This window comes from Magnolia sinica, chromosome 16, assembly GCF_029962835.1.
Source record: "Magnolia sinica isolate HGM2019 chromosome 16, MsV1, whole genome shotgun sequence".
Classification (NCBI taxonomy): Eukaryota; Viridiplantae; Streptophyta; class Magnoliopsida; order Magnoliales; family Magnoliaceae; genus Magnolia; species Magnolia sinica.
In genome coordinates this window covers 14,489,209-14,513,995 of record NC_080588.1, presented here as the reverse complement: position 1 = coordinate 14,513,995, position 24,787 = coordinate 14,489,209, and the positions used below count along the sequence as shown (strand labels likewise).

Sequence of the window (24,787 nt, the reverse complement as noted above, 5' to 3'; positions counted from 1 at the left end):
TTGTATAGGGCATTATAAGCATCTTGAAGATCTTCTTCATTTTCATGGTCACTATTCAGATTTTCTTCACTAGTTAAATCATCATTATCTGAAAAAGTGAACTTGGCTAGAGTCATAAGGGCTTTAACTTCATTACTCGACTCGGTTTCAGAATCTTCTGACTCAGAAGAGGCTTCAGAGCAAGAAGATTCATCCCATGTAGCCAATATACCTTTCTTTTTAGGTTTGTCCTTTTTAGGACATTTATTCGCTAGATGGCCATATTCATGGCAGTTATAACATTGGCTATCTTTTAAAGTTTTAAATCTAGATTTTTTTTTCTTTTCATTAAGTTTTTGCAAATCAACCCTCTTTTTACTTTTGAAAATCTTATAAAACTTTTTAGCTAAAGGTCATATCATCTTTAGAATTTTCTAAATCAGAATTGTTATTTTCTTGAGAAATATTTTTAGAAGACTTAAGGGCGATGGATTTACCTTTAGGAGTTTTAAAGTTTAACTCATAGGTCTTTAAAGAACCAACCAATTCTTTTACCCTCATATTATCTGTATCATGAAATTCTTGAATCGCGGTCACCTTTAAATTGAACCGTTCAGGCAATGAGCATTGTATCTTTGCACAGACTTTACTTGCTGGGATTCTATCACCAAGACCCCACATAAAGTTGATAATGTCATTCAATCTTGTATGGAAGTCTATGAAAGTTTCACTTTCTTTCATACGTATTTTCTCAAATTTGGTTGTGAGGATTTGGACTTTAGATTTCTTGACAATTGTTGTTCCCTCGTGTGTCATTTTCAAAACATCCTAGGATTGCTTTGCAGTAGCACAGGATATAATTCTTTTGAATTCATCTGGTGATAGTGTGTAAGTAATAGCATTTAGAGCCTTTGCATTGGCACTACTCTTACTTTTTTGAAGATTGGTCCAAGTAAAATAAGGTGTTACTTTTACAGTTACAGATCCATCGGTACTAACCACTTCAGTGGTAAGAGGGGTCCAATTGGTCACTGTGGCTTGCCACACGCTCTCGTCCATGCATTTTTAGAAAATCTTCATTCTAGTTTTCCAATAACCATAATTGGAGGCATCAAATGGTGAAGGCTTAGTGACTGAAAGGCTATCAAAATTTGACATCTTAAAAAGCTCAGATCGATTAGCTCAGGAAATAAATCCAAAATAAAGCGAGCTATTAGGCTTTGATACCACTTGAAAAGGTTGAGCTAAAAGTCCTAGAGAGGGGGGAGGGGGGTGAATAGGACTATGCCAAATTAAAAACTTAAATGCGGAATTAAACAAATATAAATAAAGATAGCACTTAAACAATCTCATAATACAGAAATGAATAATAACCTCAAACATACAAGTATTGAGAGGTTGATATAGATGTTGTTTTAAGGACAACCTTACACCAAAAACCAATGTCTTATGGTAGGACAACCTGATTCCTAGAATAGTCTGTGTATTAAAATCTTAAATCAATACAGAAGAATAAATAATAAAATAGCAAAGAAAATAACTAAGCTATTATAGCATTCCCACACTTGCATAAAAGATTACAACATTCTCCACAAATGCTTAAAAAGGAAATTACAATATCCATACAATGCCACAATCAATCATTCACCACAAGGCCATAAATTGTAGTGGTTCGCTTGTGTGTACAGCAACCGTTTAGAAAAACAACTACACAACTACTCCACTCCCAATATCCTCACACAGTGGATATTGGCGTTCACTATGAAATAGGTTTTTCAAGATTCACCTGAAACTTTCACAATTGTGTCTTTCAAGTGCGCCTATACAATTCAAAAACCCTATACTCTGAGTTTTCTAGATTACCTCAAACAAACCAAAAGAAAGAGATTTTTCTAGCACAACCTCAAAAACCAAAAGAAGATTTACAAGAAATGTAAAATACTTATCTAGATATCCTTCTTTGATAGAGCCTGGTTGAACCAATTCGGGATAGAAGTTCAACGTAGATGTTCAATGTCTACACTCACTTATGAAAAGGTTCTAAGTTTTAAATGATTTTTAGATTAAATCACTTTGGGCTAGCTTAATTTGATTTTGATTCCAAGAAATGGGAAAACTTCAAGCCCTTCTTCAAATAAGATTGGAATGTAGAATACAAAATCAAATGTAAAAAAGCTAATTAAAGAGAATATTAAATGAGCACTAAATAGTTTAAGAATATTACTAACTTATCTCTCAGAGTGGTGTCTTGATTTTGCTTGAATTTAATGAAAAATTCTGAAAATTGTGCTCTATTTATAAGTGCAGAAACTGCTCACTCAACTGCCCCAGAGGTCAGCTCGACTAGTCGAAGGACCAACAAACTTTTGAAAATTCGGGCACGATAAGATAAAGCCGTTCCACGATTAGTCGAAGGGCCTGCACGACCGGTCGAATGGCCTCTACGACCGATCGAGTCATGCCCACGACTGGTCGTGTGGGACCCAATTTAGTTGCTGGACTTTGAGTCGAGCCTGCTCGACTGGTCGAGCACTGTTCACTCAATTGGTCGAGCAGTCTCCAGGACTGGTCGAGACTATAACAGAAAATTCCAAAAATTAGTAACAAATCTTGGACTGGTCGAGGAATTTCTTAGATTGGTCGAGCCAGTACTAGGACTAGTCAAACATAGGCTAAGACTAGTCGAGAAAACAGTCTATATACTTATGTAGTGACCCAATTAAAGTATGCAATCAAAATGACCTAACCTATGGTCAATCTAGGGTCATTCATACCTTACAAGTGATATTGAAACATCTTTTGTTTTGGTTGATGGTTGATCTTGAAGTTCACAAAGCTTGATATCTTGAAGTATGTTGAAGCTTGAACTTGTAACACTTTGAAGCTTGAATTTGAAACACTTTGAAGCTTGAATTGAAATTCACCTTGAGCTTTGAGTACCAAAGTAAAGTATTTTGTCTTGACATAGGTCGAAGCTTAAAAGCTTGATCTATCAGTTGATATAGTTCTTGAACTTGTATATCTCTTATACTTGTGATGCTTGAATCTTGAAGTGGAACATCTTGAACTTGTACAAGAATTGCATGATCTTGAATATAAAGATGAGCTACACAAGATATAGATTTCAAGAGGTTTTGGCACTACAAAATTTAACAATCATGGGAGCTAGAAAACATAGCACTTATAATATGAGTAAATACAATCTCAGTGGACGATATGTCGTACCAAAGCTATAAAATTTCAAAGAAGGAAGGAAGACGACCTTGAAAGAGGGAATCTGATGTATACCAAGGCAATTGAATAATACTCATAAATGTAAGAGATGCCAAAGAGAAGGTAAGTAGACCCATGTTGTATTTAGGTTCGATGTCTTGGAAAATTGATCAAGAATTTCGTGAAATTGATCGAAAACTTGCTAAAATTGACCAAGTACTCGTTGAAATTGGCCGAGAACTTGCTAAAATTCCCCAAGAACTTCGTGAAATTGACTAAGAACTTGGGAAAATTGACAGAGAACTTCATGAAATTGACTGAGAACTTTGTGAAATTGAACAAGAACTTGCGGAAACTGACTAAGAACTTCATGAAATTGACTAAGAACTTCATGAAATTGACCAAGAACTTGCGGAAATTGACTAAGATCTTGATGGAATTGATCGAGATATCAATGGAATTGATTGAGATCTTAATTGAGTTGACCGAGAACTCGCTAAAATTGATTGATAACTTGCGGAAATTGAGAGAGAACTCTATGAAATTGATCAAGAACTTTGTAAAATTTACTAAGAATTCACAGAAATAATAGATGAGGATAATTTAAAGCTAAAGGAACTAAAGAATAAGTGAGGCGTTAAAGTTTTCAAGTCTGTAACTAGAGCTTTGATGGAGATGAATGAATACTCCCAGTGGACGATGTCCTACCATAATTATGGAATATCAAAGAGGGAATAAAGGTGACCTTGAAAGAGGGGATCCAATGTATACCAAAGCAATTGAATAATACTCGAAAATGCAAGAGATGCCAAAGAGAATGTAAGTAGTCCCATGTTGCATTTTAGGTTCGATGTCATGAAAAATTGATCGAGAACTTCATGAAATTGACCAAGAATTTCATTAATTTTGATAGAGAACTTCATGAAATTGACCGAGAACTTTGTAAAATTGACCAAGAACTCACTGAAATTAACCGAGAACTTCGTGAAATTGACCAAGAACTTCTTGAAGTTAATCAAGAACTTCATTAAATTTAATAGAGAACTTCATGAAATTGACTGGGAACTTCGTAAAATAGACCAAAAACTCTTGAAATTAATCGAGAACTTCGTGAAATTGACCAAGAACTTCTTGAAATTGACCGAGAACTTTATGAAATTGACCAAAAACTTCATGAAATTAACTGAGCACTTGCGAAAATTGACCGATAACTTCATAAAATTGACTGAGAACTTGTGAAATTGACCGAGAACTTCATAAAATTAATCGAGAACTTCACAAAATTGACTGAGAACTTCATAAAATTGACTAAGAACTCGGAAAAATTGGGGTGAAATTGACAGAGAACTCGGTGAAATTAACTGAGAACTCGCTGAAATTTAACGATGACTCGGTGAAATTAACAGAAAAGTCATTGGAATTGACCGAGAACTCGGTGAAATTGACCGATAACTTGAGAAAATTGACTGAGAACTCAGTGAAATTGACCGAGAACTCAAGAAATTTGACCGAGAACTCTTGCAAGTGTAAATTTTTTTGGTTTAGGTTTTAAGGAAAATTGTTTAAATATACCTTTAATTCGTTGTTCTTCGATGGAGGCACCATTTTCGCCTTTATTGACAAAAGAAAATGAAAAAAATGAAGTAATAGTTTGTGGTAACAATTGTATTCTTGTTCGAAAGAACAGCTAAACTTTAGAAATGAAAACGATAAAATTTCTGGAAGAAATAGTAAGAGAGAATAAGATTTCAAAAATATGAGTTTTTAGTAGAAGAGTATTTTCGTAAGAAGAAATGAGAAAATTTCAGGAAATAGATTTTTAATAGTAGGATATTCTCGTATGAAGAGAAGAGAAGATTTTAGAAAATGAGTTTGTATTACAGGAGTATTTTTGTCCTAGAAAAAGGGAGTGATTTAATATTAGAAAATAAAGTTTGGGACGTTCAAAAAAGCTAATGGGTAAAAGGTGAGGTTTACAATGAGAAAAATCCCATTTAATTATTCAAAAAGATTAAAAAAAAAAAAACTTTGATACCTTGCAAGTTTAATGAATGATACACGCGCACTAGAGAATTAATTACAGTTGCACATGAGGAATACAACTAGTCAAATTAAACTGTCCATATTATTTTATGCAGCGGAGATGTACCATGCACAAACAACTTAAGGTGACCCAGTTAACTGACGACCGAATTTCTGTACATTTATGGGACGGTTAAATTTCTTTTTTTTAAAAAAATCCAACAATCCTATTCCTACAAACAAGTGTCCACGAATCAGAGGCTGCAAGCTTTCAAAAACTCAGATATTTGGATTGTGACTTTTCCACAACATCCTTCCGAATATAATCGGTTTAATTTGAATATATATATATATATATATATATATATATATATATATATATATATATATATATATATATATATATATATATATATAGGGAAAAGGTACTATATGGTCGACCGTATTATACCTTCCATAAGGTCGAGTGTTGGCGGCACGGATGGTAAAATTTTTATCTCTAGCATATTTTCTACAAAAGTCTAGCATCCGCCGTTGAAACCTAATGCCCACTATGATGTTTATCTGAGATCCAACCTATTCATAAGTTAAGACATACATGAAAGAAGGGAAAACACAAATTTTAGCTTGATCGAAAACTTTTGTGGCCCTTAGAAAGTTTAAATGGTGGGCGTCACTCTATCCCCTATTTTCTATGGTGTGTACATTCCAGCTTTGGATTTAGCTCATTCTTTGTCTCATGTCTTAAATTGATATCTCCAATTGAATGGACAATATGGATATAACACATAAATTTATGGTGAGTCTCAGATAACTTGGTGACGTAACCTGTCCATAGAATCCGCGTCTAGCGAGTCCATTACGACTTTTAATAATACGCGTATTGTGTCATACCCCCGCACATACAGTAATCTATTCGGGTAAGGTTTTGTGGGGCCCACTGTGATGTAAGTGTTTTATCTACGCTGTTAAAAGATTTTCTCAGACCGTTTTAAGTTATTATATTAAAAATGAGGCAAGTCCACAACTCTAATGGACCGCGACTTAGGAGGCTACATTGATAATGACACTCACCATTGAAACCTTTCTAAGTGCCAGCATTATGTTTCTTTACCATCAAACATGTTCATAAGGTCACATAAATGTGAGTGAAGTGAAAACACAAATATCAACTTGATCTGAAACTTCTCCAGCTCACAAGAAGTTTTTAATGGTAGATGTTCAATCCTCACCTTATGGTCCACTTAAGCCTTGGACCTGCCTCATTTTTTGGTTCATATATTAAAATGATCTGAGAAAATCGTTGAACAGCGTGGATAAAACACTTACATCATGTTGGCCCCACAGAGCCAAGCCCGGACTGATTAACATTCGAGTGGGGTAAGACGCAATCCGCGTTTAAGTGGATGTACGCGGCAGATTAGACATTGACAGATTGAGTAGCAAGTCGGCTACTGAAGTTACGTCATCAAGTTTTGTGGGCTCCACTATGATGTATGTGTTGTATCCACACCATCCATCCGTTTTGAGATATTATTTTAAGGCATGAGTCAAAGAATGGGGCAGATAAAAATTTGTAGTGGACCCCACTACAGAAAATAGTGGGGAGAGTGATTCCCACCGTTGAAACTATCCCAACGCCCACTATAATGTTTATTTGAAATCCAACCTTTTCAAAAGTTAAAAAAGACATGAAATAAGAGAAAATACAAATATCAGTTTGATCTAAAACTTTTGTGGCCTTTAGAAGTTTTTAATGGTGGGTGTCACTATCGTCGCTGTTTTCTGTGTTGGGCTCGTTGGATCTTTGGATTTAACTCATTCTTTGCATGTTGCCCTAAAATGATATCTCCAAATGCATGGAAGGTGTGGATATAAAACATACATCATGGTGGGGCCCACAGAACTTGGTGACGTAACTTCGGTAGCAAGTATAGCTACCCAACTTCTCGGTATCTAATCCGCGCACGAAGTTGATGGAAACCATGAATAGAACTTCTATCATTAAGAAATTCTCGAGGTGGCACAATGTTTGGTAAGGGCCAACCTTAGTGTTTGTGAGAAATCTACCCCATCCATCAGTTTTTAGAGATCATTTTAAGACATAGGGCCAAAAATGAGTTAGATTCAAGACTTAAGTGGGCCGCACTAAAGGAAAAAGTGGGTAGGAAAATTTCTACCATTGAAACCTCTCTGGGTTGAAAGTGATGTTTCAATTGCATCCATACCGTTCATAGCAATATTCCTACTGAGATGAACTTAAAACACAAACATTATCCGAATTTAAAACTTCTATTGCCCCACGAATATTTCAATTGTGGACGTTCAATCCCTCATATTTTTGGCCCATTTGAATCTTGGATCTGGCTCATTTTCGGCATCTTGTCCTAAAATGATATGAAAAAATAGATGGATGGGTGGATTTCACAGGAAAAAAAAAATCACGGTAGGCCTTGCCTAAGTTTCTAGCACTAGGCTTTTTGCATAAAATAAGTGTTAGAGAGATAGAGGTAGAGGGGTATTTTAATAACATGTTGCTTCTTCGGTTTCCCTATACAATCTCCCATCCGATCAATAATGTGCCGCCAGTACTGAACCTCATGGAAGGTATAATACAATCGAGCGTATAGTACCTTTTCCCATGCGCGCACACACACCGCGTGTACAATTTCTGAGTGCGTGCGTATTAAGATTCGTATGCAGCCGGAGTATCATATAACTCCACTCACCCTAAAACCCTAACAAAAGGGGGAAGAAAAAGGCGCACGAAAAATAGAAAAAAAGGAAGAAAAATCAAGATGTGTGGAATTGCTTTGATCATCTCAGGTGTTCGCATTGATTCTTCGTCATTCTGCTCCGATGCCTGTTTGGATGCTGAATCTCACCCATCTTCAATCTCTGAGGCAAAACAGGTGCAAAATAAAAAAAAGAACAAATCTTTTCTGCGTTTGGATTTATCATTTTATAGTGAATCCCCATTATAGTGTTGTGTTTCTGGCTCTATTTGTCTTGCGTTTGGATGGACTATCGTATCAAATTGCAATTATTAGTGTTTGGGCAAGTTAATTGTAGCTTCATTGCTTTTGAGTAGGAATCGAGAGAAACCCGCTGTAATTGAGGGCTGCTTCCTTCTTATGAACATCACCAAACACCGTTATTTTTTTTTTTAAAGTTAGGACTGTTTGGATGCTCGGTTGAAGTTAAAACTCAACGCACTAACTTGAGTAGAGTGGGAATGAACTAAGTGGGGGGTGATGACTAGTAAAACTGTTGGGTGCAAGGCACATGGAGTGAGAGGAAGTTGTTTGCAAGTGGTGGGTGAGAGGAAAGTGCGAGAGAGGGAAGGAGTGGGTGTGAAAAAGTAGGTCTCTTTTGGTGGAGAGAGGACCACGATGCAGCATCTTGTCATGACCAAAGTGACCTTCACCTTGTAACTCTTGTAGGATTTTCTCTCGAAGGGAACAAATCGGAACACACAAGCACATCCCATTGAAAAGAAAGCTATCATGCATACTATAATCATCATGTTGTTCACTATCGAGTTCATGCAACCAAAATTTGGATCATTTGTGTATGTCTCCTTGAATTCTTTAAAATTTGAAATACTTGCCCATAATGTGGTCTGACGACTTAAAGCATCGATAACTCAATTCAAAAGTGAAAACATAGCTTTGTGCATGATGGAGAATGTGTACTCTTGTAAGAAAGATATCCACTTGGCATTATTACTATTAAGCTTGTGTTGTCCATCGATGTATTTCAACTCGCGGTCTGAAAAGAGAACAAATTCTTGTTGGATGAGATAGTGCCACCAACGATGAAGGGCTTGCACTATCATATAAAACTCATTAAAGTATGCAGAATTCGACAATTTCGGTCCATTCAATTTCTTATTATAATATGCAACCTATCTACCTTCTTGACCGAGCATTGCTTCAATGCCAATTCACGACAGACTAAAATGCACCTAGAACACCTTCTTGAGATTAGGTGTGACACAATTCGAGGCTGTGGAGAGCTTCTCTTTAATGTGATTAAAGCTCTCGTGGGCCTTGGGAGTATCGAGTACACTAAAACTTGCCCCTTTTCAAGAAATTGGCAAGTGGAGCGACAATCATACCTAAGTTCTTGTTGATGTGGTGGTATAAGGTAGTAAGCTCATGAAAACTCCGGACATCATTGACATTCTTTGGAGTGGGCCAATATCTATTTGGTTTGCCACTAGCCCCCAATGCTGCCATGACAGGTGGCTTGCCGTGAGAAGGGGGTGGGTCAGTGAGGAGTTGGTTTGTTGACAATTGAAGGGGTAATGGGAGACACAGAACAGGGATGAGGGGCAAAAGTAAGACCAGTTGGAGTCGGACAGGAGGAGCTCAATGGTCGGCTCTGGGGAGGGGGAGTTCAGAGAGAGGTAGCGAGGAGGACGAAGAGATTTAGTATTTGGGGAAATATAAAGGGAAGGGGATTGAGGGGAGTGGGTTCAATGTTACAGGGGAGAAGAAGAGTGAATCTAAGGAAGGAAATGGTTGGGTTAAGGTTGGCTGAAAAAGGGGGTTTGGAGTTGGTCTACAGGGGAAGGTGGAGTACTCAAGAGGAAATCCCGATGTCGTTCGTTAAGATTACCTAGAAGGATGGTTGTTGATTAATTTTTCTTGGGTTTTTTGGGAGGGCAGGCGAAGTCATGGAGGTGGTGATTCCTTGTTTCTTTGGGTTTGGGGCCCCTCGAGGGTTTGCTTTTGTTTGTATGAGAATGGAGGAGTTGGAGGAAGCAATATGGCTGCTGAATGGTGAGAGCTTTGCAAGGAGTAAGATGTTGGTGTAGCGGGATAGGTTTGACCCAAAAGATGTTAATAAGGAAGAGAAATTGAAGGTCGGTAGAGAGGGGGGTCAGAAAGTTATGGAAGATAGAGTTTGAGAGACTGGGTAAGGGGTAGAGGGGATTAGAGAGGGTGGAGGAGCCCGTCGGCAAAGTAAAATGAGTGGATCTAGCAGGGGAGAAACCCATATCCTTCAAGGAGGCCGATGAGGATGTCCGAGCACCATACCAGAGGAGGAGGGCTGAGCCAGTCTCTTTATGGCTAGATGTAACGCCCCAGGTTTTCAGAACCGGAGTATATGACTCGTTCTCCAAAAACCCGAGTGTTAACATTTAAAGATAGTCAAATTCAGGTTTTTTTTTTTCCCTTTCAGAGTAAGCAATTTAGCGGAAGGGAAACAAATCAAGCATAAAGGAAATTTTGCATTTACATTCAGAGTATACGAGCGGCTGCCCAAATGACTTATACAAACCAATGTCTCTATGTTAACAGTTACAAGAAATACACAATTTAATAACAAAATGCATATAAACTTGAGCCGTAAGATCACATAGCTTCACTTGGCAGATACAACCATGTATCCCCGATAATTGTTCCTTGCTCTTCATCAATCTGGACATTGATATTATTTAAACTACCTGCGCTACCTGTGCGGTTATATATTCGATGAACGAGTGGCTCGCTCGATGTGAATTCCCCTCAAGATTACACACCGCCGCATTAGTTAAGCATAGTTTTAAACAATAAGAATACAAAACATTTCATGATGTGATCTTGTTTAAGTGCATAGATGCGTGGATTCACATCAACTGGGGATGCATATCCAGTTGACCAATTGAATGGACCTTTCAAACAGTCAGTCCATTCATGCAAGAGAATGGGCCTTTCAAACAGTCTACTCATTCAACTTGTAAGGTAGTAGGCCTTTCAAACAGTCAGCTCACTTAGACATGAATGGGCCTTTCAAATAGTCAACTCATTCATGCCTGGGGATGGGCCTTTCAAACGGTAAACTCATCCTTAATAGGGAAATGGACCTTTCAAACAGGTCCATTTAGGCAAGAAAATGGGTCTTTCAAACAGTTGACTCATTCAACTTGCAAAGGAACGGGTCTTTCAAACAATCGACCGGCTCAAGTAAGATAGGTGGCATTTCAAACAGTCGGCTTACTTAAGCAAAGAATGGGCTTTTCAAACAGTCGGCTCATTCAAGCAATAGGATGGGTCTTTCAAACAGTTAACTCCCTTTTTAATAAGAGAATGGACCTTTCAAACAGTCGGTCCATTAAGTAAGAGAATAAGCCTTTCAAATAGTTGGCTTATTCAACTTGCAAGGGAACGGGTCTTTCAAACAGTCGACTCGCTCAAGTGAGATAGTAGGCCTTTCAAACAGTCGGCTCACTTAAGCAAGAATGACCTTTTCAAACAGTCAGCTAATTCAGGCATGGGGATGGGCCTTTCAAATAGTTGGCTCATCCCTAGTAAGAGAATGAACCTTTCAAACAGTCAGCCTATTTACAATGCAATTGCCACGAATGCATGATTAATCCCATCCATTATTATTCCAATTTGCAAGCAGCCAATTTAGGAAAGCTCAAATGTGACTATGGGGGGCTTGTTACCCAGCATAGGCCGACAGCTCGGTCATAGTGTCCCATTCCACCATTCTCGGCTCATGAGACTCCATCATTAGGATGTTTAATGGCATCGTCCTCAACCAGTGGCCAATCACAGTCTATCAAGTGGGACTTGCCATCGCATGGTCACACAAAATAATCCATCAAGCCGCCTAATGCAAGTATGCAATAATGAAAAAGCCACATAGGCATGACAATCAATGGATGGTAAGCCCACATCAATGTTTCATTTAATCCAGCAATCAAAGTAGCCACTAGGCGAGGGTCCATTATAATCACAATCAGTCAAGTTGCATCCCAAGTTTGGGTGTACATATATAAGTGGGGTTTTCTACTAATAGATGTAGCAGTTTAAGTTCCTCAAGCAATCCGTAAACAATCCATAAACATGAAAGATACACAAGTACAAGATATGGATATTCATACGAGGTAAGTGTTGAGCATATGATTGATAATCAGATCCAATATCTAATACCAGTTATCATGAATTAGAGATATCAATTATCAGTTGAAATAAAATGAACCATTACTTAAACTAACAAGGAATAGGAAAGCTCAAGGGGAAAGATTCATCACCTTATGTTTTAAACCGCCTATTGGGGTTACCAGGAAATACATGCGCCCTTAGAGTTGAATCCTACCACGAATTATAAAATTGTGCAGTTAGATCGAATTTTTACAAATCACCTGTGGTTAAGATTACAACCTAGGGTTTGGATCACTTGGGTTTAGGCTTCATTCTAGAGTTTAATTCTAGGCTTAAATTTTTGGGATTTGAATGCTAATTAATGTATAATTGATCATAATGTTAATCATGAAATTGCCATTAACATTAACGATGCAGTTAGCATTAGTTATCATGATAATAATGATGGTAATAAGTAGTGTGATCTATTATCAATGATAATATTTAGGAATGATAATTAGTGTGAACCCAACGAGGTTTGGGCGAATGGTCTTCACCGTAGGTTTGCTCCCTATAGGTGAGGGTTCGATTCCCCTCCTTGGCTTTACCCGATACACGTGGTTGTGGGTGATTGCGTGTATCCGCAGGGATTAGTCTCACTTCAAAAAAGAGGTGGGGACACCCTGTGTCTTCAAAAATATATATTTAGAAATGATAATTAAACACTAATATCTAATATCTATAATAACTAATACTAGCATAATTAACCTGCTAATTGTTAACCACATTTAATAATTGCAATAATTATAGCAACACTAATGATGATAATAAATCAGACAATTTACTTTGGGAGAAAACCGACTCACATTAGTCGACTCGACAACGAGTTGGGCTTCCAAACCCGATCTATCTCCATCAGCCCCATGTGGCCACCACTCCTCTCGTGCTCCATCTTCTTTCTTCTCTACCTCCTCCTTCACACCCAACAAATCTGGACCCAACCCATTTTAATCTCAGCAATGGGCCAAGCTCAACCAACTCAGTGAGTTGTTGAGTCAACCCGGCAGCCCGAAGCTAGAAGGGACCCCTTAACTCTTCTCTTCTTCGCTCTCTTTCCTGCTGGAACTCCAACCATGCCTGGACCAGGCCCAACCTTGACTCAATCCAGCTGGGCTCGGTTCCAGCCGAGTTAACTCGGCTACAAACTAAGATTCAAACTCCCTCTCTCTCTCTCTCTCTCGTTTCTCTCTTCCCTCTTCTTTCTTTCTCTTTTCTTTCTTCCCCTCTTTTTGCTGGAAAACTCCAGTAAGAAGATTGACCAGACCATACTTGAGACCACCTGACTCGGTTGGTTCGACTTAGGGGCAAGCAACAACACCCTACTACTCTCTCTCTCATTTCCTCCTCTCTTCTTCTTACATGCTCCTCTTCTCTCCCTGGCTTTTCACAAGGTTTGGAACAAACCAAACCCGCACCCAGCTCAAGCTAACCCCGACTTAATCACCCAGCTCAACCCAGCGACTCAAGCAGTCGCACCAGCGACTTGGTTCGAGCTGGTGCTGTAATGCTCCCACTTCCTCATTGCCTTCTCTTCCTTCATCCCTTCCTTCCTTTTCTTTTGCTAGAACCCCAGCATGGCCCTGTTCTAGACCCAACTCGGACTGCTACTGGATCGAGTCAAGTCGGTGCGCACAACAACGCCCTCTCACGAACTCTCTCCATCTTCTTTCTTTGCTTCTTACTATCCTTCTTCTTTTCTTCTTGCTTCTCCTTTCTCTCTCTTTGGACTTTCACGAGGTCTAGACTCAAACAAACATCACCCCAAACTCGCGACGACTTGGTGCAGCTCCAAACGAGGAAGATGAGCTGCTGCTAATGGTGGATTTCCATCGGGCGGGTTTTTCTCCAGAACGAGGCTTAGGAATGGTTGGGATCCATGCATAGGAGCTTGGGGATGCTTCAAGTTGAAGCTCCGAGAAGGTTTGGCTGGTGGGTTCGAAGGAAGGAGAAAACGACTGTTTTCGAGTTGTGGCAAGGGAGTGGGAGAGAGACTCGTTGCTACTCAATGTTCTGATCTTAAATCGAGCCCTAAACTCTCTCAGAGCCGTCGGATGAGACTAGAAGGCTAGGATTGCGTTGCTTTGTAACGTCCTTTGCCTGCAGTCGGTAATGCAAAACCAGACGCGGTTTTGGTTCTATTACGAGTGGAAGCCCTAAACTACGGATTTGGGTGGCTGAGATCTCGTCGAATGGACGGCCGAGATTGAATATAAGCTAGGGTTTCCATTTATAGCAGCTACTAGAGAAAGAACGGAAAAACCTTTCTGTTTATATGCGTGCATCTTTGATCTGTGTAAGCGTCAACAACGGTTGGGATTTTACCCTTTAAATGCTTGTAGAGGAGTCCATGGACGGCTATGATGAAAAGGGAATGGGGGCATGCGGATTGCCAATGTGGCAACAAAAACAGTTTTCGTTTTCGGAACGTGTCACCCGTGTGGGCTGTCTTTGAGCCGAATTTCAGTGCATGCACGTATGGATGCATTTATGTGGGGTCCACCATCCTGGACAGATTTGAGAGGCCTACAATCTGAATGATTTGGATCAGCTCAAGGTGGCCCGCATGAATCACAGTAGGTTGGTTTTGAAGGGGTTGGAAACACTATTCTGGCTACACGCCAGCATAATTCAACTGGAAACTGTGTGTAGGCTTGTAGGTTTCAACATGCAAAAGTGTTAGGTTTTGGTTGAGCTTGAGAGCCACACCTGATGGATGGTTCAGATCATCCAAACGGGTCCGGATGGTGGGCCACCAACCAACACATGGACGGTGTCTGTTTTAAATCCGACCGAGCGGAAAGAAGGAAGGAATCCTTCCCTTTTTGGAAATTGTTGGGTCAAACCCGATTAACCAACTCTTTTGGCTCGGTGCAGCGTTGGTGCTCCTATTCTTTATACACGCTCACTCAAACGTGGGGTCCACAATGAGGCTGGACAAAATCTACTCCATTCATTTGCTTTGGAGGTCCCAGCCAGGGCCTCTGACAAAAAATTAGGCAGATCCAAAACCCCGATGGCCATACTAAAATTTTTATTTATTTTTAGTTATAATTGTAGATTTTTGTTAGTCTGATGGCCGAATCGTCCCGAAATTGAACGTTAGCGGTTAAAAGGGATCCAAGGGACCATTAAGCTAGAAATCAATGGCTAGATTATGGATTATATGACCTAATATGCTTTTATAACATTAAATATCATATTGCAATACTTTTAATGACATTATTTATTATTATTATTATCATTATTATTGTTCTTGTACAATTTATTATACTTTTCTCTAAGTTGTTTATGTGAATCTTAATACATGGGTCTCAAAGTACGGCTATCATTTTTTTATTTTTATTTTTATTTTTACAGTTGGATCCAATAAAATATTCAACATTCTAACTTTTGAAACTAACTGGTGGGTGGCCCTATGGAAAATTCGGGGACTTGTTGGAGGATTTGATTTATCTACTAATGTGGTTGAAGTCATAAAAGAAAGTTAGGTTTATTTGATGACGGGATGGATGACCCTCTTAACTAATAGTTGAAATGGGTGGATTGTGACTGACCAGTCAATGGCGTATAGTGTAGGTTATGTATATCATCACGCAAATATGCTATTCTATATCTTCATGGTAACACTAGACGACCATTACGTGGGGCCTACTTGGCCCAATTCACATTCCTAGCCACGTTGAAGACCCCATGTGCATGTTCGTATATCTTTGAAGACCCCACATTGGGAAGATGCACGTGGGTTGCATATATGAGCTTGATGGACACGGCGAACCATTTGATTGGGTTGACATGATGATCGGACCATTGGATCATTATTATCGGACATCTTGATCGTGGACCCCCATGGGCCACGAAATAGTTTAGTTGTTTAGATTGTTTACGTGCTTTGTTATTTTTGGTATACCTTATATTTGTATTGAGATTAGGGAGTTGGGATCAACTTGTAATTTATTAAGTGTCTTTATGTTGAGAATCTTTTCTGAGAGTGTCTTTTTGTAAAATGCCTTTTTTGAGACTATAAAGGAGAAAGATGGGTGTGAGAAGCCCTAATGTCTTTTTAAAAAAAAAAAAAAATTATTTTAAAGTTGTGTTTTCTATTCTTCATGTGATTTGAAGAATACTCCATGAGATTTGGAGCTTGGGTGTGGTGTGATTGCATTCCCCATTCAACGGAGGTGCGAGGCCTCCATCTATTTTCTTCCTCCTCTCTTCCTTTCTATCCAATATAGGTATTTTTCCAAAAAAACTTCATCTCTCTTCTTCTCTTCCTATCCAAGACCATCCAAATCATCTTTTTCTTTAATTTTTCATCATTCAACTTCAACCCCAACCAAAATCAACCATTGAGGACCCAAAAACCCTAGCCAACGACCCACACGTGCGAGTTCCTAGATTGACCATATGGACAACCTCTTAATTCTTTGATTTCCCCTTGCTTCCCCTCATCAAAAGTCCTTGATTCCCCATCTATAACCCTATCTTAAACCCTAAATCCACACTTTCTTATTTTTCTCAATTTCTAAAAATCCTAATTTCAAAATCTCCACTTGCCATGAACCCTAATTTTTCAAATATTAGGTTTTCCCCTTCCTATCCCTAATGATAAAACATACAAATCTGTCCATTGAGTGTGGAACGTGCCTATGCTAAATCGGAAGTTCTATCCTTCCATCGGGCCTAATTTTAATTGATTCATGTGATTTCTTATCATGCGAGTATGTAATTTAGGTTAAATCAGATTTTATTTCCTATTGTTTACTCATAATTACTTGTCGGGTTCGCATCTTTCGTTAATTGAATTACTTAATGGACTCTTTCATAATCTTCACGTTGCATGCTAGCATTAAATCACGTGTCCTGCATCAAATTTAGTATCAAAGCCATAGGTTTAGCCAATGATTTAAATATCGACTATATTGATTGATATATCTCACGATATACCTTGTATCCCACCTATGCGAGATCCGAAACACAAGTAATGCCGATATATCCCAGATGTTTGATCCGGTGAACATTTTCAATTTCCGATCCGTTTTTTTTTTTTTGTTGAAATTATGTTAAATTAGTGTCAAATGGTTATAAATCCATCGGTTCTTCATGTTTTGCATAAAAAATCATGGACTTGGAGCTTTGATTTTGATATCCATTGGTTCTTCATGTTCTACATGTTTTTTTTCGAAAATTTCCTTCAACCAACTATCAATTAAGACAAATTTCGAAGTATTTACGAGTATTTGATGAAATGATCATCACATACACTCTAATTTCGAAATTTGAATATAGGTGGTATGATTTGGTGAAAATTAGGAAAAGTTCAAAATTTCCCAAATTTCTCTCAAATTGCTTGCAATGTTGCACTCCAAACATGCAATGAAGCATGTATGAGGGTTGATCTACTGATTTGTTAAGTCCTTGTCAATTTTCAGAAAATAAAATTAATTTTTAATTAAATAGTAACATTTTTTTTTTTTCGAAATTTCCTTTCAACTAGCTATCAATTGAGACTAATTTCGAAGTATTTAGGAGTGTTTGATAGAATGATCATCACATACACTCTAAATGTTATGCATTCAATTTGAATATAGTGCATTGGTTCAGATAGACAATGCATAACTTAGGGCCCTATACATAGGAAACCTATTGTGTGCACTTCTTTTTTGAGATGTTATGATTTAGAAGTGTGTAGTAAGATCTTTTTCAACAATCCCTGAAGTTTCAATGAAAAATTCAAGCATTTTCCCAGTGTTTCCCCATGTTTCCCAAAAAGTGCGATAAATTATCCGATACAAACGATATATCCCGTGCGATAACCGATATGTATTTGTATACCAAGGATGCTATACGTAACGCGATACCGATATTTTAAACACTGGGTTTAGCATAGGATTTTTGTGTTGCACTTAGGTTAAGAGTCACATCTAGGGTAGAACTTACATATAGGGTTGTTAGAGCATACATTGCAGATAGAATATAGGATCATATTGCGGATTTTTGTTTCTAGTTTGGTGTGTCCCATTGCTGAATTTTCAGCTAACATTTTTCACTTATACCATTGCTGAATATTCAACGTAGTAATCTTAGGTTGTCACCTTGCTGAATTTTCAGTTTGTAATTTTCAGATCAAACTCTTGCTGAATTTTCAGCTAACATTTTCCACTTATACCATTGCTGAATTTTCAGCGTAGTAATCTCAGGTTCTCACCTTGCTGAATTTTCAGTTCGTAATTTTCAGATTACACTCTTGCTGAATTTTCAGCTTGGTACTCTCAGATTGCCAGTCTGCTGAATTTTCAGGGTAGTATTTCAGGTTAACAACTTACTGAATTTTCAGATTAGTGTCTCTAGTGTGTCCAATTTGATCTCTAGGTTGGTTTTGTCCTTGTCATAACGTTACCCTAAGATATATGGTTTCCCCTAATAGTTACCTTATGTATACCCACTCGTTTTGGACGTGGCTTTGGTTTACATCTTACTATGAATCTAGAGTAGATTGCCAAGGCCCTTAATGCTATCAACCACTGTCTGACGGCCATCGAAACCCACAATAGGACCACCGCCACTCAATTGATTATGACCAATGCGCGTGTCGATCAGCTTGAAGCCTCCTTTTAGGCGAACCCCAATACTGGGGAAGATGTCCAATCACAAGCCGGGGATCAAATTGAAGGAGTTGAGACTGTGCCACTTGCAATTGTTAGTTGCGCCTTGAGCCATATTATATTGTAAAAAGTGATGATTGATGGGTGAATCAATTTTCCACACTTATGCCAAGTGTGGTGACAAAGTCTGCAAGGTGATCATTGATAGTGGCATTGCATCAATGTGGTCTCCGCTAGCACCGTTGACTGCTTAGGTATGGTAGTTGTTCCTCACCCTCAGCCCTATCGAGTTCATGGGTTGATGCATCTTCGATTCCGGTTTCTCAGCGTTGTCCCATCTTCATCCAGTTTGGTTCCTATACGGACACGTTGTGGTGTGATGTTTTTTCTATGGATATAGGCCACATCATTTTGGGCATGCCTTGGTCGTATTACAGGGACGCAAAACTATTTGGTCGCTTGAATACTTGTTTGTTTTTATATGAAGGTGTAAGGATTGTCTTGAAGCCTCTCTTGCTCAAAAGCACGTCAGAAGAGGAGGACGTCAAGAAATGTGGTCTTGAAGATGTGATGAAACTCTAGCTTGAGTATCTTCATATAGTTAATGCCAAAGAGTCTGAAATAGAGACACTGATTTGATGTTGTATGCCCATGTGGCAAGTGAGGTCACACCTAAGGTTATTATGGATATGCTACTTGAGGTTACACCCGAGGATAGTGTAGAGTTACCATATGAGGTGAGTCTGGTATTTGAGTAAGTTCAGTGTTGTTATTCCAGATGACATACTGGATGAGCTTACACCCGTGCGGGACTTCACACATTGACTCTACCAAACCTTCATCATGATCAAATGAGTCCCGGGCAGGAAGTGGATATGGAAAGACAAGTAGATGAGCCTAAGACCCCTATATATTGCATACCCATGTCAGTGTTCTATAGGCCTTCGGAGTCTGCACATGCATCTACGCGTCATATGCATGACTTGCATGTGGAGATTAGAAAAAGAATCAATATAAGTATTGAAACATACAAAATGATTGCTGACTCACACCATAGGTTTAAAGAGTTTGTTATGGGTGATGAAGTCATGATTAGAATACGTTCAAAAAGGTTTCCACATGAAACCATAAAAAAATAACAAGCTCGTAGCACTGGACCGTATAAAATCTTGAAAGACTAGGTTCAAATACTTGATAGATCTTCCACCTAACATGGGTATCGATTCCACATTTAATGTGGAAGATCTTGTATCGTTTCATGGACCGTCCCCTAACCCTCATACGAACTTTGATGATGATGCCCCTGACCTGTCTCATAACCCATGGCCATTACTTGATCCCTCTTTTCAACCTTTACTATCCATACCATCCATACCTACGAGAAGAGAGGAGATAAATGATATTTTAGATGAAGAAGCGGTTTGCACATGACATGGCGGTTACCATGAGTACCTTGTCAAGTGGAAGGGCGGATCAAAGTCAGATAGTACGTGGATCACAGAGACAAAGCTTCAGTGACAAGACCTCGATTTCTTCGGGCATCACTGCTGCTTTATTTCACCAGAGGTTAAATCTCTTCAGTTGACGGGAATTGATGAGGACATTCGAGCACCATACTAGAGGAGGGCTGAGCCAGTCTCCTTATGGCTAGGCGACCATTACGTGGGGCCCACTTGGCCCAATTTACATTCCTAGCCATGTTGAAGACCTCACATGCATGTTCGTGCATCTTTGAAGACCTCACATTGGGAAGATGCACATGAGCTGCATATAGGAGCTTGATGGATACATCGAACCGTTGGATTGGGTGTGCATAATGATCGGACCGTTGGATCATAATCGGACATCTTGATCGTGGACCTTCATGGGCCACAAAATAGTTTAGTTGTTTAGATTGTTTTCATGCTTTGTTATTTTTGGTATACTTTATATTGTGTTGAGATTAGGGAGTTAGGAATACTTTTAATTTATTAAGCGTCTTTATGTTGAGAATCGTATCTGAAAACGTCTTTTTGTAAAAAGTCTTTTCTGAGACTATAAAAGAGAAAGATGGGTGTGAGAAGCCCTAATGCCATTATTAAAAAAAAAAAAGCTGTGTTTTCCATTCTTCATGTGATTTGAAGAATACTTCATGTGATTTGGAGCTTGGGTGTGGTGTGATTCCATTCCCCATTCAACAGAGGCGCGATGGTTCCATTTATCATCTTCCTTCTCTCTTCCTTTCTATCTAAAAGAGGTATTTTTCCAAAAAAAAACTTCATCTGTCTTATTCCCTTATTATCCAAGACCATCCAAATCATCTTTTTCTTCAACTTTTCATCATCTAACTTTAGCCCCAACTGAAATTAACCTTGAGGACCCCAAAACCCTAGCCAACGAACCACATGTGTGAGTCTTTAGGCTGACTGTTTAGACAACCGCTCAATCCTTTGATTTCCCTTTGCTTCCCCTATTAAAACCCCTTGTTTCCCCATTCATAACCTTACTCTAAATCCTAGATTCCCAATTTCCTATTTTCCCCAATTTCTAAAAACCCTAATTCCAAAATCTTCAATTCCCATGAACCCTAATTCCCACGAATTCTAATTTTTCAAATTTCAGATTTTCCGTTTCCTAACTTTAAGAACTTTAATCATAAAACCTATAAAACTGTCCCTTGAGTGTGGAACATGCTTATGCTAAATTGGAAGTTCTATCATTCCATTAGGCCTAGTTTTAATTGATTTATGTGATTTCTTAGCATGTGGGTATGTGATTTAGGTTAAATCAAAATTTATTTCCTATTATTTACTGTTAATTACTTAGTGGGTTATCATCTTTTGTTAATTGAATTACTTTATGGACTCTTTCATAATTTTCACATTGCATGCTAGCATTAAATCATGTGCCCTGCATTAGAGGCCTTAGCAGGGAGCAGTGTTTTAAATAGCGGTAGCGTGATGCGTAGCGCTCAACCCTCTATAGTGTGTAGCGTAAATACGTAGCGTGTAGCGTAAGCTACACGATGTTTCTATTTTTTAATTTAAAAATGGGACAAATATAATAAATAGTGAAAAAAAAGGGAAAAAAAAATATAAAAATGCCTAAAAGATGATTCATTTTATCAATTATAAGCATGTTCAAAAAAGTTATTAGTTATCATTTATCAAAAGCCAATCCACATACATAAGCCAAATCAAATAATTATCACATCAACAACTTCCTAAGCAAACCACTTTAATTAATAATGTCTAATTGAAACCACAAGTCACAACTATGAAAATAAATAAAAATCCCATAGGTTAAAAGTATCAAGTACAATACAAGTGTCACATTCCTCAACATTAGAAACAAAGAAAACGTGAAAAAATAATGAAAAAACTAAAATAGTAAAAAAATACATTGTAGCTTACGCTACGAACGCTACGTGCTACGTAGCTGTAACGTACGCTACGACCCCTGTAGCGTGCGCTACAGGGGATTTACGCTATTTGGGACGCTACGTAGCACTACGACCATGCTATGATACGTAGCGTACGCTACCGCTACACTATGGGCGCTATTTGAAACACTGGCAGGGAGCAAGTCTCTCCACAATATTCGGAGAGGAGAAGCGAGGAGGGGAGATGCAACTATCCCTAATTAGGGGAGATGTGTATGGAGGAAGGAAACAACTTCTAGGCAGAGGTTTATGTCTATTCGGCAGACGTGGATAATGTGAAATGGCTTCAATTATTTTTATTTTATTTTTATTTTTATCTTTTTGGAAAAAAAGGGTCCAGTGGTTAGATTTCTGACCTTTGGAGCATGTGTAATGCATATGCGATTATGCAATCACATATGCATCACATTATGCCATATGCGATCGCATATGGGCCACATGGCATGGTTATGCGATTGTGCGCTCACATAATCGCTTATGCAATCGCACATGACAACACTGACTGTGACTGCAAAATCAAACCCCTCAAAGCCAATGAAATCTAGATTTTGGTAAAGCCAGGTACGAACATTGACTAGATGGTGATGTCCGGAGTGATGTTTAGTGATGTTTGATTCTCTCCTCTTGTAAATGGGAGGATGGTTCCACTGGGAGCAAGATCGTTTGTTATTTAATTTGGAGTATTCCTCTAGAGTTGTGGAATAAGGACGTTTTCATAGCAGTCAGAGAGTGCATTAGGGAGCTTTTAGCCATTAAAGCAACCTTTGAAGTAGGAGAAGATATTAGTGCACTTGCCTCTATATCAGAAGGAGGAGCTTGGCCGACAATGGATGTTGTTACTCTCAGGGTGGAAGAGATCTATCTTCAGCTGAAGATGAGAAAGAGGAATTTTTTTTTTTTTTTTTGGGGGGGGGGGGGGGGGGAGCGGTGTGCCACTCGCACACAATGTGGCCTTTGGTGATGCTTCACATGTGGTGGATATTTCCACACGTGCCCTAGAGATTTTTCTCCTTAAGGTGTTGGGCATGGTTAGGAGTGAGGCCCTCTAAAGCAAGGGCTAAACCACTTTGTCTCAGGAGATCATGGTCAGTTCGGAGGTGGGGTTGGCTTTGGTTTGTGATCGAACCTCTTGTGGGAACCTTAATATCGCGACGTGTGGCTGCCTCGAGACACAAAATGCCCCTTTGTGGCTGACATTGGAGCCATGTGCCCTCGCGAAGATGCCATTTGGTTCGAACGAGGGGTGCCCTATGGTCTATAGGGTGACGACTTTCGATATGTTCTTGTCTAGCCTGAGAAAGAAGATGAATGGCCTCTTCTAGTGATGACTGGCCCCACAAGTTGTAATTCAAGTCTCTCTAACCCCCCTGTATTCGTTCTAGCATTTGTGACATATTTTACATGTAAGTTAGCTATGGTAGGTGAGACCAATGTTGTCAAATTGCATAAGCCATCATCCTAGGCCAATTGCTTAGGTTGATGGCTTTTTTTAATTTTTAATTTTTTTATTTTAATAATTAAAAAAATTGAAAAAATGGGAAAAACTATGAAAGATTCTAAAAAAATTAAGAAAACTATGTCTAATTACTACAAGTGATTGGGTTGGGTATTTTTTACCCATTTCATTGTAGTTTGACTATTAGACCATTTATAAGTTTAAGTTGTTTAAGTTATATTATATATGACAAAACAAATTTAAACAAACAACAAGTTACTCTAAGAATTAATTATTAAAAACTACAAACATGGAAATTTATTGATAACTTGAATCTTGATGAGTTAATGCATATAATACAAGTTACAAGTACAACTCTGCAAGTTACAAGTTATAACGTATTACAATCTACACAAAATATGCAAGACGAATGGTCTAGACTAAATATGATGCAAAGAAATGATAAACGGATTAAAGAGCAATTTAAAGCATAAAATATACTAACCTACCACAAATCTAATAAATCAAATAAACAATAAAATTCAGATTTCAACCTAAATCACAATCCCACAATAAACTAGAACTATATAAAACATGAATTTCAAAGGATCAATGGAAGCTAGAACTTCCACTTTAGCATAGGCTTAGTCCTAATTCAAAGGGGCTGATTGGGTCTCTCTAGGGTTAAGGATGTGAGAATCAAGGGTTAGGGTTTGAGTATGTAAGGTTGGGAATTTGAAAGGAATTAGGGCTTTAGAAGGATTTGGGAATTTAGGATCCTATAGGAAATAGGGGATTAGGGTTTCATAGGGAATTGGGAATTAGGGCTTGGAAAAAAAACTAGGGTTTATAGGTGAATGAGAACTAGGGTTTTAGGCTACAGTTTAAGGGATAGGAAGAAGAATCAAAGAGAGGGAAGAAATGAAGTTAGGTGCTGGACGTATGCTTGTACGGGCTTGTCCGTACAGCTGTGCAGATTGACTTGTATGGACAAGCTGTCCGTATGTGTGGGGCTCGATAGAGATGGGATGGGTTGGGTTTTGGTGGAGGGAGGGATAAGAGAAAATGGGTTTGAGTTTTGGTGGAGAGAAGAGTAAAGGGGATTTAGGTTTGGAGAAGAAAAGTAAAAGAAAAAAGGGTTTTGAGAAGAAGATGAGAAAGACAAGAGAGAAATACTTTTTAAAAGAGAGATAAG

The 24,787-nt window shown here is 38.5% G+C and overlaps 1 protein-coding gene across 7 annotated transcripts in view; it reads left to right on the top strand.

Moving 5' to 3' along the window:
- The first annotated feature begins 7,922 nt into the window (after positions 1 to 7,922).
- Positions 7,923 to 24,787, top strand: part of LOC131229870 (asparagine synthetase domain-containing protein C4F6.11c) — an 89,666-nt gene continuing 72,801 nt past the window's right edge. For 3 of the 7 annotated variants that reach the window (XR_009163634.1, XR_009163633.1, XR_009163635.1), the window contains exon 1: positions 7,923 to 8,126. Coding sequence is in view for 4 of the 7 variants with exons in the window: in XM_058225914.1 (XP_058081897.1) it covers positions 8,013 to 8,126 (114 nt within the window). In the remaining 3 variants the exon portion in view is untranslated. The remainder of the gene's footprint in view (positions 8,127 to 24,787) is intronic. The other 4 variants (XM_058225914.1, XM_058225915.1, XM_058225912.1 and 1 more) reach the window with 3 other exon arrangements.